This window comes from Haliotis cracherodii, unplaced genomic scaffold, assembly GCF_022045235.1.
Source record: "Haliotis cracherodii isolate W230 unplaced genomic scaffold, xgHalCrac1.p SCAF_3, whole genome shotgun sequence".
Lineage (NCBI taxonomy): Eukaryota > Metazoa > Mollusca > Gastropoda > Lepetellida > Haliotidae > Haliotis > Haliotis cracherodii.
This window is the reverse complement of record NW_027266286.1, coordinates 57,493,229-57,508,667: the sequence shown is the minus strand read 5'-3', so window position 1 is coordinate 57,508,667 and position 15,439 is coordinate 57,493,229. Positions and strand designations below refer to the sequence as shown.

Genomic DNA, 15,439 nt, shown 5'->3' with positions numbered 1-15,439 from the left:
TATTCCTGCATCACATAGGGCTTCCATACAAATACAGAAGCACCTAACCCGTGCTTATGGGTTATTTCCCTGCATCTCATCGGGCTTCTATACAAATAAAGATGTTAGTGTCACATCAGGCTTCCATACAAACAAAGCAGCACCTAACCCGTGCTTATGGGTTATTTCCCTGCATCTCATCAGGCTTCTATACAAATAAAGATGTTAGTGTCACATCGGGTTTCCATACAAATAACGCGGAAGCCCCGTGGTCTGACTGAAATACATAATTTCACTGCCACCGCCAAATATCTCGACCTCCTATATGCAGTTGGCAAAAAAACGTTCCTGCCGACGGCGGTACGCCCCGACTGTCCTGTCAGCTCAATACAGGTTACAACCTGTGAAGATCCGGGGTAGAACAGGTCTCCAGTAACCCATGCTTACTGTTAAAGGCAACTATGCTTGTCGTAAGGGGCGACTTACGGGATCGGGTGGTCAGACTTGCTGACTTTGTTGATGCATGTCATCGTATCCTAATTGCGTGGTTCGATGCTCATGATATCAATCACCGGATTGTCTTGTCCAGACTCGATTATTTACAGAACGCTGGAATATTGCTGAGTGCGACGTTAAAGACTCAGCAAACAAACATTATTCATTGCTCTTTCCGTGTGCATCGTACACATATTCACTCTTTAAGCAGTGAAATTGATTTCCCTGGAATCGTTTTATTCTCTTATAACCCTCTGTAAATATTACGTAAACAAGATACCTGTCCATTTCTGTGGCAAGGCAATGGTGTTGTTTTATAGTCAAGTTAAATTGTTTGCTCGTCAGGCCCAAGAGTTCGATTTCCCACACGGCAACAGTGTGTGGATCTGTTTCAATGATAGATCTTTGATATTGCCATTACAGCAAAAAAACCTACTCGACCACTTACTTGATAATGGGGATAGTCATAATTGAGGCAGTTAATGAATGCTGAGTTTAAAATATAATTATACTTTTCCTGTCCCCATGAAAACAAAACATTGCATTGCCTTACGTTTGTAGTTGATGGTGTCTCGAGTCAGAAGCATTTTCACGTATTTTATTTATGCTTACAAAGAACAATATATAGAGATTACGACAGCAAATAAACATTTTGACATTTTGAAAAACGTACACCATTCATTGCTTTACATTATTCTTGATTTGTATGCATTACTTCCACAACCAATTTCCACGGCAAAAGCCTTGACATCTCACCATAATAATCCTATACTAGGTTAAACTGTTTTCTTGCAAGGATGATCAATTAATTACCTTAATAAGTGGTAGATACAAAAGAAATGTACATCATAATTCTTGTACCAGTTCATCCTGTAAATAAACAATTTAAACATTACTGTAAAACAACTGTAATATTCACAAAAGGCAGCCATTCACATAAACACCAGATTAGGACACCAGGGACACTGATATCACATTAAAATCTACATCACATTTGCAGCATGTCAGTACTGTCCTACAAGAAAGACATTCTGATAACAATACTAATACCTTGGCTACTCTTACTCCATTAATCTCAAATACAATAGCAATTCATGTAAGTTCAAATGGCCTTCGTGGGGTGTCCTGGATAGAGAAACCTATGTGTGTTGTACGAGTTGATTACATGGATCGGGTTGTCAAGGTAACATTTTTTATCTTGTATCATCGCACACAGATGACGTTGAAACGTTGTTCATGAATCACCGTTTTGTCTGGGTCGGCGTTTAACAAACAAACATATAAATCAAAAGTCGTATCAAGTTTCAAAAAGCTTTGCCAGTTTGGCACCGACTCGTTCTTCCCTAGACTGTAAATGAGTCACCGTTTCACTTTTCTTCCCGAGCGAGTCATCTAAAGCCCATGCAAGGTTGTCGTCTTCTTCCTCTTCAGCCATCAACCTCTTGCTGAGAACAAAATAGTCGTTGGTCAACGTGGTGCGGCGAGTTTTCACTACGACCTTGTCGATGACCTGTAGGAGGTCCCTCTGCGCTATCTGCAGCTCCCCAGATGATGCCAAATCTTTCAGATTAATGAATACACATCTGTTGTTACATTCATCAAGGAGATGCGCCAATGTGTTATCCTGTGCTTTTGCAGTCTCGATGGAATTACAAAATGACAGTTCCGAACGTGCTTCAAAAACGTCATCATGAATCAGAGCAACAGCAGCGTAATTCTTGATCGTGTTACTTCCAAGGACACTTCTCAGAATTTTCAGCGTATTGCGGTCCTGTTTGTGCATATTTTGGTCGATGTATATAACAAAAACGATGGCATGGAATCCAAGAGGGGCATAGGCAATGGAGGTACCGATATCACTCAAGCATTGCCCTGGTGGCGATTGGGCAAATAAACACGATGATTTCACTAACGTCATGTCCCCACGAGCAGTCCTGGACACATGTACTCCAGCGACGTGTTCCTGATTGGTTTCTTGAAATAAGACCTGTTCCAATACACACGCCTCACTAGATCCACCTTTCTCTAGAGCTAATATGCTGAGGCCGGCCTCATGGTCAGTCGGGGATTCCTTGCATGTGTCAGAAGATGCACAAGGGGGTGTTTCAAGACATTCCTCAGAGGGCTGAAAGACAGTAGGTTCTTCTGTTATATGCGATTCATATATAAAATCTCACACGGAAGGTGTCTAAACGAATCACTTGTTTTTAATTTACATAATTGTGACAATAACCAATTCTGATAGGGAACTCTCTCTATCCAATCGTATAACCATGAATAACTTTGATACACACAGATCAAATTTCTATCGCTAATATGGTACAGTTACAGACAATGAAAAAATCATTTGCTTGTTGCCTACCTGACATAAATAAAAAACTGACAGAATTATCAACAGAGCATTGTTATAACATCTATTTCCAACATACCTGAGGACACTCTGTGCTTTCTTCAGGCCTGTGTCGCTTGATAAACACAGTCACTTCCTTTTGAAACCCACCAATCTTCTTCTTTTCCTTATATACAGACAAAATGTGGGTAAACTGACTTGGCCCATCTCCCGATTCTGTCATGTCCAATCTGCCGATAACATGGTGAAATTCGTCCAAAACATCATCAATGCGACCTTCAAGCTCCTCGTATTCTTCAGACAGTATTTCAGTTAATTCAAGACTGGGGTTCTCGACAAACTTCTCAAGCTGCTTTTTCGCAAAACGCAAGTCATCAAATTTCTCATCAACTTGCACCAGGAGCATGTCAAGGCTTTTGTCCTTTGTTTGAGTAGGGATCGTTGAGTCAAGGACACTTAGAGGAAGAAGTTCACACTTACATGGCACACCCTTTCCGTTGTTTATTTTCAACATTTCTCCCTTGAATGATTTCAAAACTCTCAGCAGTCCTTCCATATCCCTAGGCATCTCGCAGTCCACGCTTGTCGAAAGATATTCGATCTCCGTTTCAATATCATCTTGAATATCCCTACTGTTCTTATCCAATTTAACCTTGGCCTCGGCAAGCTTAAATCCCCCAATATCTGCCTTGAACTTTGACTCGATCTCTTCAATCTTGGCTCTGTCTGAACCCTTGATACGGATTCTCACCAGCAAGTCCCCACCATACGTGATACTTCGTATAAAATGACTGCCAATAAGGTGTTCTCGCCAGGCGTGTCTTGGGCTTAAGTCTGTTAGAGTCTCAGTGAGCTGGAAGACAAGTAGTGAAATCATTTAAAAGGGAAAGCAAAATCGATAGAACCTTTTTCATTATCAATTGGCATACATTTTGAAAAAAGTACTGGATAAGTGTCATGTATTCTAACTAAACCTTTGGGCACACGTGTCCCAGTTAGTCTATGGCAGCCATAGTTTGAGTTGCGTCCCACATCAGTTCCTGGACCTGTGAAGATTCTGGGGTAGAATAGGTCTTCAGCAACCCATGCTTGTCGTAAAAGGCGACGAATGGGATCGGGCGGTCAGGCTCGCTGACTTGGTTGACATGTCATCGATCCCAATTGCGTGGATCGATGCTCCGCTCGTGATATTAATCACTGGATTGTCTGGTCCAGACTCGATATATTTACAGACCGCCGTCATATAGCTGGAATATTGCTGAGTGTGGCGTTAAACAAGAAACCAACCAACCAACATCAGTCCCTGGCTACAATGATCGTGGGTTCGATCCCATAATCAAATGATTATAATCCCTGATTTGTCAAGAGGTTAAAGGTGAAATGTGTCCTACTCGTGTTCCAGGCTTTCATTAAAGACATATGTGTAATATATGACTAACTGTAGGAACTATTCTTCCCACATAAAGATTACACTTCGTGATGTAACTGACATACTATTCAAAGCTGTGTTCAACCCCATTCACACCCCCACTGAATCCATCGCATGCACTAAAATTATTTTTCTTTATGCCAACTTACAGTTTCAACATGTGCTCTCACGAATATTTCTGTGCATTCGTCTTTGAATTTATCCTCCTTTAGATATGATCCCATTCCCCCAATGTTCAAGATACCAGCTTTGATCTTGAGAGCCACTTCTCCAGAAAGGTCCAATATATTGTTGACATCCTGGCTGTTCTTTATGACTTTGTACTTGATGACATTGTGATGTCTTTCTATGATTTTGGGATTGTCAACCAAGTCATCGGGGAAAATATCCAGACCGTTCCCGTAGGTCCGCAGATCAAAGGTCCTACCCAGGGACATCCCGGGTTGATAGAAGACTGTCTCACTCATGACTTGCTGAAATGTAGCATCAGAATGGATTTAGCATGGTTGTTATGTCGCTAGGGATATTTGAATGTGGTTGGATCGAGACATGAAGCTGAATCTCACACGTCGATAATTGTATTCTTCTTTTACATATAAAGGAAATTGAAAATTTCCTAAAAACTTTATTCTACTCGCTCTTGCATTAATAATATTCGAAAAACAATACTTCGTATTGCATTATAAAATTCCTAAATATATCCGGTCACTCCAAGTCGTTAAAAAACTTGAAAACTTCCACGATCCGCTTATCCCCTGTTCGAATCCCGTATTTATATAACGATTGTTAGTTATTGTACACCAACACACGCCAACACACACACACACACACACACACACACACACACACACACACAGACATAAACACACACACACACACACACACACACACACACACGGAAATCTTGCAAGCCTTTCAGGTTCAGAGACAGACATATGGAAGGCCAAAATATGAAATGAAAGAGAAACACGAAGCTTTGAGTAAGGGATAAAATACGAATCTGAGGTTTGGGTTGGGAGTAAAATCTGAGGAAAGCAGTGACCGAGCTAGTAAACCTTAGGACGCTGGCCGTAGTTTTACTAGCCAGAAGTGTTTTATCCGACCGACGAAATGACATTAATATTTGTTTAATATTTTGTAGAAATGTGCCAGTCTGAAGAAACGCTCGTAAAATGAATATGACCAGGAAAAATAACATGGTACCTTCTCATGAACTACCTATCTGCAACCAGTTCTGCTGATCAGAAGGTTTAGGGTTCGATTCCCGTAATCCATAATGAAAACGTTTTAATTCTTGTCTTTAATTTTAGAACATTACCCGGATGAGGTCTAACAAGGAAAAGGTGTGAGTGAGTACGCTTTTAGCAATATTCAAGCAATATCGCGGCTTCACATATTGTACCCATGTCGGGAATCGAACCCGGGTCTGTGGCGTGACGAGCGAACGCTTTAACCACTAGGCTACCCGACGGCCCCTACAAGGAAAAAGTAAAACCTCCTTCGGGGGTATTACGAAAAAACAAGTACCGTCCAAAACAATGGCCAATATCCGTGCTGAGTTTATGAACTGCCCTGATAAACATATGTGACTATACTTGTTGTAAAAGGCGACTAACGGGATCGGGTGGTCAGGCTCGCTGACTTGGTTGATACATGTCATCGATCCCAATAGCGTGGATCGATGTTCATGATATCAATCACCGGAGTGTCTGGTCCAGACTCGATTATTTACAGACCGCCGTCATATAGCTGGAATATTGCTGAGTGCGGCGTTAAATAACAAACCAACCAAACCAATGATAACCACATGAGAGAGGGACAGGTTAATGAATAGCATGTGCGTACCTCCCTCTAATCAGCCGGTAGACCCTACGGTAGCAGTACACATAGACATAGTCATTCCATGATAGCAATGTAAACACAAAACAACAGACGTAAATCACCCAAGGTTTCGCAAGCGTTCTTATCAGTTGGGCTGTGCATGGAGTGCTTTCTTTGAACTTGGAACTATTTATAGCTTGGAAAAACCCGTCGGAAATCCCAAGTACCCAATATATCGCCATAATATTACGTTTTTTCTCCATACCATAATTGAAAAAAACTGAAATTTCGAATCCATATAGTATACCAGGATAAGAGGCGTGTATTGCGGTTGTTAGATCGCGTGTTTCACATAGCTTATCAATCTTTGCACGAAAATACGGAACAAACCAAAAATAGATAAATCACGATTCGAAAGACTTTTCATTTATGCGATATACTGCAGCTAGTATATTACGTCAAGCAATTGATACTGTCACTGGCGGGACTCTGGGCTTCATGAGGTACTTACCGGGGTAGGCTTAAAGTCCACAGTTGTGTCTGGTAACTGAAGCTCAGGGTACACCCCTCACACACACTAAATCTCAACTCGCCACTGATCAAGGGAGATAAATCTATATTTACTCACGAATCTCCCTGTGGTTATTCTGTAATACTTAATTTAGGGTTCGAATCGCTACTCAGACAAGCTGATATGTTTATGTCCAGCTACATAGCGAGCAGTGTGAATAGATTATTAAAAGCGTCGCAAATTACATATACATATATGCAATACTGCAGCTATTCATAATCAAATATTAGTAGGTCCATGAATTTGATAGTTGAGATTTGAGTGTCTAGTTGTTACAGTTGATGGATGTTGCTAAAGTAACTACTATTGTTAAATTCTAGATCTAGTTGGTGTTTATGTTTTACATGTTTTAGGATATAACTGTGTGTACAGATATTATATAAACCCACCTTCATTCAAAACCCAGTCATTGGACATCCAAGGCAGACTAGGTCCCCTCGACCCCGTGTTTGCCGATAAAGGCAAGACCCGTGGGAATTCCAGGTAAGAATATAGGTCCCCAGCAACCTATGCTTGTTCGTAAGAGGCGACTAATGGGATCGGGAAGTCAGGCTCGGAGACTTGGGTGATGCATGTCATCGTATCCCAATTGCGGAGATCGATGTTCATGATGTCAATCACTGGATTGTCTGGTCCAGACTCGATTATTACAGACACCCGTCACATAGCTAGAACATTTCTGAATGTAGCGTTAAACAAACAAACAATCAGTGTAAGAGCCGACTGTTGGAACAGTGTGGTCAGAATGTGTGTGACCTGAATGATTGGGTGCCGACGTACCACGGCGAGGCAGGTCGTTGTCCATGCTGGCTACTCCCCACTGGTCCAGACTAGATGATTTACAGGCTGCCTTGATATAGATATAATACTGTTGATTGCGGCGTAAAACAAAAGTAACTTTTTCGCCCATATGAGTATTGCCGACTGGCTATATGATATAACACGTTTAAGCCTACTGTGCATTTATATACGCTATTCATTGATCTCGATCATCATTGGGAGGAATCCATGTTGGAAGTAGACTCACTAGATCACGTGACTGTCACACATCACACCGTACAAACAGGCTGATTTCGTGAGCCTGATATAAATTTGGTTCGATATATCTGTTAGTCTTTTTGTTAATACACCGTCATATAGTTCGAATATTGCTGCGTGCGGCGTTAAAAAAACAAGGAATATTTTTTGTTATTAACTGGTGAAAACAGTTCTCAACATCGTCCGTCACATTGTACGGGATCAGAGATGGTTTGGCGTAACACGTGTTAGTGATATCAAGCTTTGTTACACAACTAGGTGAAGGTGAGAAACCCATTTGAGATTACTTGTATCAAAAATATGTTTGATGTCGTCCGTGATTGTCTACTCCCTGGTTATGACGGACTACCGATTGTAATTCATTGATAAGTTACTCGTGCTTCAGTCGAATTCACCTACGTCTGTGTCGAAACGTTTTGGTTTTAGGGAGTGAGTTCATGTTCTTTTGTCTTATCTGGTTTGCATCATCATCGTCATCAATCATCATCATCATCATCATCATCATCATCATCACCATCATCGCCCTGATAATCCACAGCTATGGAGGAAACGTTATTTTGAAGGCCAACTAGTATTAGAAAGAGGTATATGTAAGCCAAATGACGTCACACATGTCAGTTGTGATATGTATTAATGCACCACGCTGATCAACAAATTAGGCTAAAAACATGCTATTTGAAAGGTGTGATATAAAGGAGTGTAAGAAACCCATTACTCTACTCGTGCCTGTCATATACCATTTATCTTACAATCTCTATATATCACACCTCACTGTTTTCCTATGTATTATGTAGGTAACGGAAAACGCCGAGCTCACCCGAATTACACAGCGTTGTCAGGTACATAACAATGCGTGTAACAGTTACAGCTTGACAAAGTAAATACAATTTATGGACGAGGACGTCTTTAATATACGACGTTTCGATATAAATGCCAATTACTTCATCTTCTAAAATCTTCTGCATAATACATTTCACACCTACCTTTCCGAGCCACTACTGCATCTATTAATATGTCACCTACGAAAACCAAACAAGATAGTGGTTTCCTAGTATTCGAAACGAAAGCTGAACAACAGTTATTTCCAAATAATCTAACTTCGTTCCATGACACATTCTGGCAATCGTCCAAGTATGCTTTGCATATAGATCTCTAGCTTTGCCAATTCCCCCTGACTACTGTTGCCTCCCTTAGGCGTGCCTAAAACCATATTATTGTGGGTTCGAATCAAGGTTCGCCATGATAGGGTGTCTAGGTTTGTCAGCGTCATACACGTCCTCTTTACGTGGTAAACATATAACTAGCAGAGCAGACGACGCACAAAGGGAAGCAACTCGAATTGATTACCACACGAGGTGATATCGGCCCATACTAAATGCAATATCAGGGCTTGTAACACGGGTCTGGTTATTACACCCCCTGTCATATGACCGTCTCCTTGTACAAAAAGGTATAAGGATCGGAGTTATACGAGTGTTCGATATATCTGAAAACAGATTCCTGAACACCAATAAAATGTGATATATTGAATCACAGCCTTGTGTCACTGCATCAGGTTACTGTTCCTTGGACTTTGGGCGATTGTTTGTATTTTTCCTTGTTTCTTTTAAGATATCAATTTTTTTTCTTTCATGACGAATATACTTTTCCTCATTCTCCTGTAAAGCAATTTCCAGTAAAACGTATTATCAATTATATCACTTAGCTTAGAAGTAAATGTCCCTCTCATTAAATATATTCCGGGGAAGAAGAGGACCCACATATCCCCTGCTTGTAGTAAGACCAATCAAAAGTACCGTATATTGGGTGATCTGACTCGGTGACTAATTGTGTTACATCGAACCCCGACGACTACGATCAGAGCCGGTACTTTCAGTGGTCCAGACTCAAATATTTACGGATGGATTGTTTCACATACACTCACCAACTGACTATAAATGCCTATCAATGTAAACACGGTGCAAGGTATACCTTTAATCATAAAATATCATGCGAAACGTTACATCTCATACAATACATAATAATGGATAGAATAAACAGCATTGAACGTCAGATATTGTTCCACAGATACTAAGTCAATATGACATTCCGCTAAGAAAGCAAGGAAACTGTGCTTCTCGTAAGAGGCGACTATCAGGATCGGGTGGTCAGGCTCGCTGACTTGGTTGATGTATGTCATCGTACCCCAATTGCTTGGATAGATGCCCATGATGCCAATCACTGGGTTGTCTAGTCCAGACTCGATTATTTACAGAGAGCCGTCATAGCTGGAATATTGCTGAGTGCGGCGTTAAACAAGAAACAAACACACGCTCAAAGAATTCAAAGAACATCACGTCAGCTGTAGTTGTTAAGATCAGGCGCACAAAGAACTAGTCGTGAGTTCGAAACTCGCAAACACTTATCATCGTTGGTCTGCTAGACCCATACCGGTGCTCATATAATTTACAGAATCAGTAAACGTCTCCAACCTGTGCCACTCACACTAAGCTGCCACGCTATGATATTAAAGCAACTTCACTCACTCACTTTAAGGATAGCATTACTGTTCAACCAATGAGCGTATGTATAATGAAAATCAGACTTAATATCTTCTTGCCTTCATATTCTATTAGAAAGCACATAAAGAGGTGAGGTGAGGTGAAATGCGGTTTAACTCCGCGTCCAAGACATTTGCACTTATATAGCGACGTGCATGTGTGTGTGTATGTGTGTGTGTGTGTGTGTGTGTGTGTGTGTGTGGCTGCTTGAACTAGTCCAGACTGATGCCGATTCATAGTGCTAGCTCACTGAGATACCATGCCGCAATTTAACATAAATACTCCACCCAGACACAGTATACTGACTCCGAACCGACCGGTCATTGTTTTAGACCCTTAATGCCGAGCGCCAGACAGGGTAACAACAAGTACAATCTTTTAATGTCCTTTGGTATGACGCGGCTGGGGATCGAAACCCGGCCCTTCTGCTCTCCGGGCGGACACTCTCCCTCTAGACCACGTAGGTGGTCAGCACATAAAGATATAACTCGCCAGCTAATTGTGAGAGGTTATGCGAGGTACTTTCTTTATGTGACCTTTCGCACATAATATACTTGAAAAGTTTGGCGCTGATATTTAACCATTTTCCAAAGAGTTCATTAGGATGACAAGGTAGACACAATTGCATGGATAACAACTTCTTTTATAGATGACTTGACAACGGTATAAGGATATATACCAAAACGTCGCCTTTAACAGTATTAATTATAAAGAAGTTGTTATCCATAAAACTGTGTCTATCTTGTCATCAGTCAACTTCTAAGTAATGCCTATCAAACACTTTAGTTCATTAGGATATAAAGATATACTGTAGAGCTGTTGATTTTATCATTGTATATCATTTTATTAGTTTATTTCTTGGTTTGGGCTGCAGAAGTGATAGTTCAAAATGATAGCAGATGTGATAGCAAAAGCTACAAAGCTAAAGATAACGCATCCGGGAATAACATTTGGCGTAGTCGAACGGGGCTGTGGATCGAGACTGCTAAGCAGAGGGCTCCGAGAAAAAAAGTACTCTTTCAGCATTTAACATGTCCTAGACTTAATATAGAACTTCCTACCATGGTTGGGGGCAGGGGTGGCCAAGTCTCCTGAGACACCGGATGCGCAGATTTGGTCACGCCAGAAACCTATCATCGGGGTTCGAATCCCGGTTCATCCTGATTACGTTTCTATGTTTGTGAGCACAATACACGTCTCGCGTGGTAAACGTCTGAAATCTGCATCACTTCGAGCTCTTCTCGCACATTAAGCTGACACCTCGTAATATAACTGGAATACTGTTATAATTTAGTATAAAGCACTATGACTATATTCACATAAAATCTGTGTTATCCATCTCCAAACATGTTTAATGGATATGATCTTCTAAATGTTATAGAGCAATGATAGTTTAATTACATACAGCAAGCATAATCGGAATATTCATATGCATTTACGAAACAGGTTAATGTATAGATCATAGCAACATGTCCTCATTACGGTTTTCTGCGTTGGCGCTAAAAATAACTTCAGTTGGAAAGCCCTACTTGCAGTCACTTGTAAACATAGCCTCGTCACATACAACACGCATATCGACGTCTAGTTACCTGGTATATGTGGGACACGACATCAACACAAATATGTCTTTCTAAATCTGTTTAAACATAGCACATTAAACAATGCGTTTTCGGGCAATTTCTCTTGACAAGAACTATAAAGTTTACAATGGCTACAATAGTTGTATGTGCTCTTGAGAAGGTAGAAACAGTTGTCTTTGAAAAAAGTACCAATAATAAACTGTTAACATAACATATTATCACTTCAATACTTAAACGCACATATCAGGTGTGGGGGGGATTGGGGGTGGAGGGGTGGGGGGCAATAACTATGAGCATGGATATACATTGTTATCACCTAAAACAACATGGTTTGTGGGAATATGATATGTAAGATGTATTATCAACACAGGGAATTATCAAGCTCTCCCGTTAATCGGTACCTAAACAGACAATGGGTTATATTCCCCGTTTCTGAAAAATACTCAATTACATGTAAAATATTGTCTATAATTTTCTTGTCTGTTTCGTTCTGGTATTGCGAATTCCGTATACAGGTTGATAATATTGAAACAAATTATATACAATGATCTATAATTTGTATGTTATGTTAAATATCAATGATCAACTATGCACTATGCACGCTTGTAAGGCGTATGTTGACTCGTTTTGTGAAACTTAACTCATTTAGACCTGTCAAAAGTGATTAATATCATGAGCATCGATTCATGCAATTAGGATCGATGACGTGCATCAACCAAGTCAGCGAGCCTGACCACCCGATCCCGTTAGTCGCCTCTTACGACAAACATAGTCGTCATTTACGGCAAGCATGGGTTGCTGAAGATCTATTCTACCCCGGATCTTCACGGGTCTCTTGCTGTAAGTATAAACCGCCATCAAATCGATAGTTTCATTTCCAGAGAAGTATTTGTGCAGGGTTCGATATATAATAGAGAATAATAATATAATACAGGGAAGACGTGTGCGACAGAGAATATAAAAAAATATCATTTCAATAAAAACGATTGATTGATTTATCCCTCGATAATAATTGTGAACAGATCTTTCAAAATCTCTTCGTGAATAATGAGTAAATACGGACACTTTTCGCTAGAACTTTCCCGACTAGATGTAGCAGTTATGAGTTATGTGTTTATGAGGATACCATAAGGAGAGTTGCCAGATAATGTTAACATCGTTTGATCTAACAGTTAAACATCTGCTGTAATCTTCTCTGACGGACATTCCTGTATGTTTCTAGGTTTGTCAGCACCATACCCGTGCTCGTGGGTTTCACCGAAGTGGTAAACGTCTGAGACCTGCATCACTTCGGGCTTTTCTCCCACATTAAGCTGACACGCCGCGATATCACTGGAATACTGTTAAAAGCGGCGTTAAACCCAACTCACTCACTCACTGATACCTTGTCCAAGTGACTCATCTCTCCCTATGAGTGGATACTTCGCAGAGTGACCTCGCTTAGACCATTCAGATCAGATTAGAAAGTTGGCTTTGATTTTTTAAGAGACTATAACTATATGTATGGCTAGATATGTGGCAAGTCTAGACGTCTCGGCCCCCGTGATGACAGGTATTACGACACAATACATAGATACTTACACAGGCATTGGAGAACTACACGAAGTAGTAGAACCACAACAATGAGCACAAGGCTGTTGGCTCTCATGCCACTTCTCGAAGCTCCACGCGCTAAGGTGACAGCCGTCATTCGTTTAGAGACTACCACGTATTCTCCACTGTAAATGAGAACGCTTAGCTATGGATTCTATATATAGATCAGCGGCCATTGCAATGACGCGTCTGTGTATGATAAGTCACAGGACCATGTAACTAATAACATCAGTAATAAACAAATTCGCAAGAAACTCGTAGACGAGGCCTAAGTTTCTACATAGTAAACACTGGATAATTAAAATATCATTTATCCAAGATTGTGTCAAATCTGTATTGTCCAAGTCGTCGGGGAAATATTTACATTGTTAGTGTTACCTTGTGAAAGTGACTCATCTCTCCCTAAGTGTGGCACGTTTGTTAGTTTGTTTCTTATCATTATTAGTTACATGGTCCTGTGGATAAGTGTATTCAGTGCACTCCCTGCAGGTGTTCGAATAGATTTCAGCTCATTCTAACATTTGCTTATCTATGTACACGTTTCGTTATAGTTAAAATCAACACATCTATCTAGGTTAGACATGCGCAGATATAAGATAAACAGAAGAGGGGAACCACCGACTGGGTATATCAAGCATTATCGGACAAGGAAAAAGGAAGACAGATTGAATAGGTATTTCATGCAATGGCGGACGACGAAACGGGACATAGCGAGACGAGCTCTCGTACAAGGGCAAAACTACAAGATTCCGGGGAAGACTCGGGGTAAGAAAGATTTATATATCTGTTTTCACACTAAGTCGCATTTCTTACCTGTGTGATTTTAACATCTGTAATCTGTCAAAAGGACTTTAGAGCGGTGGCAGTACCCGTTCATTTATTTATAGCTAATTAGGTAAACTGCTAATACCCAACATTAACAGGCAGGGATAATCCGTTTTCCTCACAGGCCATGTAAAAAGTTGTCTTCTAGACAAACCAGGATCACGTTTCAAACATGACTACCACACCCCTACATGTTCTTACATTATCGATGAGCAGTGCTGTTTCCAGTGTTAAATTCATTTTAAATGAACTTTATTGTATGGTTTGACTTTAAGTAAAGTTAACGGCATTCCATTGAAGACGATGACTCCATAATTCAATAGTACAAATAGTACTGTTTTACACCCATTTTACACTGAGTGCTTGATCCATGATGTTCCACCTGGAGGCGTTCTCCTTAGCTGGACTGAGATATTGTGTTCACGTTTTGGGAGAGAGGCATATTTTGGAAGAACGCCAGCAGAATGCGGGGTGCACATTCTATGTTATTAATGTATAATGACATTAAAAGCTTACTGTGGGTGACATTTGACCAGACGAGTTTTAGAAATCGTTCAAATGAATGAATGAATGAATGAATGAATGAATGAATGAATGAAATAGTGAGTGAGTAAGTTGGGTTTACGCCGCTTTTAACTGTATTCCAGTTATATTGCTTCATCAGTGTTTTGCAATTTAAAAAAACCGTGAAGTCTTCGACCACATGTACTTCCTCTCTGCATTGCGGGTACAGCCGACCGTATGAGGGCACTACCGAAGCTGTCGTCAAGCTAACAGTATCCAGGTTCAGGCTGAGCCAGACGTTTGTAGCGACCAGAACTGGCATAAACATCATAGAGAATTATATTCTTGGCATGCAACAATGTGTTTAATTGACAAACATTTAATAAGAGCAAACTCATCTGCACTTCTTGTGTTTTGTATTTTACTCCGTTCTGCAAAGTGCGCCAATGGCAATGCTACACAGGAACTCGATGATAGCGTGTATAGCATGATATATTCGTATAGAAAAAAATTCACAACCCTCTACATATATATATAGGGAGAGGTGTGTGAATTTGTCTATACGGATATATTATGCTATACACGCTATCATCGAGTTCCTGTGCAATGCTACTGACTCGGTATCCACCATTTGCAGCTAAATATAGCAGCGTATAAAAGTGGCAATGCGGAACTAAAGCGGAAAACAATTTAATCTTTTTATGCAGATCGCTA

General features: G+C 40.5%; 1 protein-coding gene across 1 annotated transcript; it reads right to left on the bottom strand.

Moving 5' to 3' along the window:
- Nucleotides 1–1,070: 1,070 nt before the first annotated feature.
- LOC139474214 (uncharacterized) lies at nucleotides 1,071–6,666 on the bottom strand. Its single transcript, XM_071257122.1, has 4 exons — nucleotides 6,586–6,666; nucleotides 4,403–4,726; nucleotides 2,904–3,677; nucleotides 1,071–2,599 (listed from the first exon to the last, which is right to left on the bottom strand). Exons 2-4 carry the CDS (start codon nucleotides 4,718–4,720, stop codon nucleotides 1,772–1,774), a joined length of 1,920 nt encoding a protein of 639 aa, XP_071113223.1. The 5' UTR covers nucleotides 4,721–4,726; nucleotides 6,586–6,666; the 3' UTR covers nucleotides 1,071–1,771.
- Nucleotides 6,667–15,439: the final 8,773 nt, after the last annotated feature.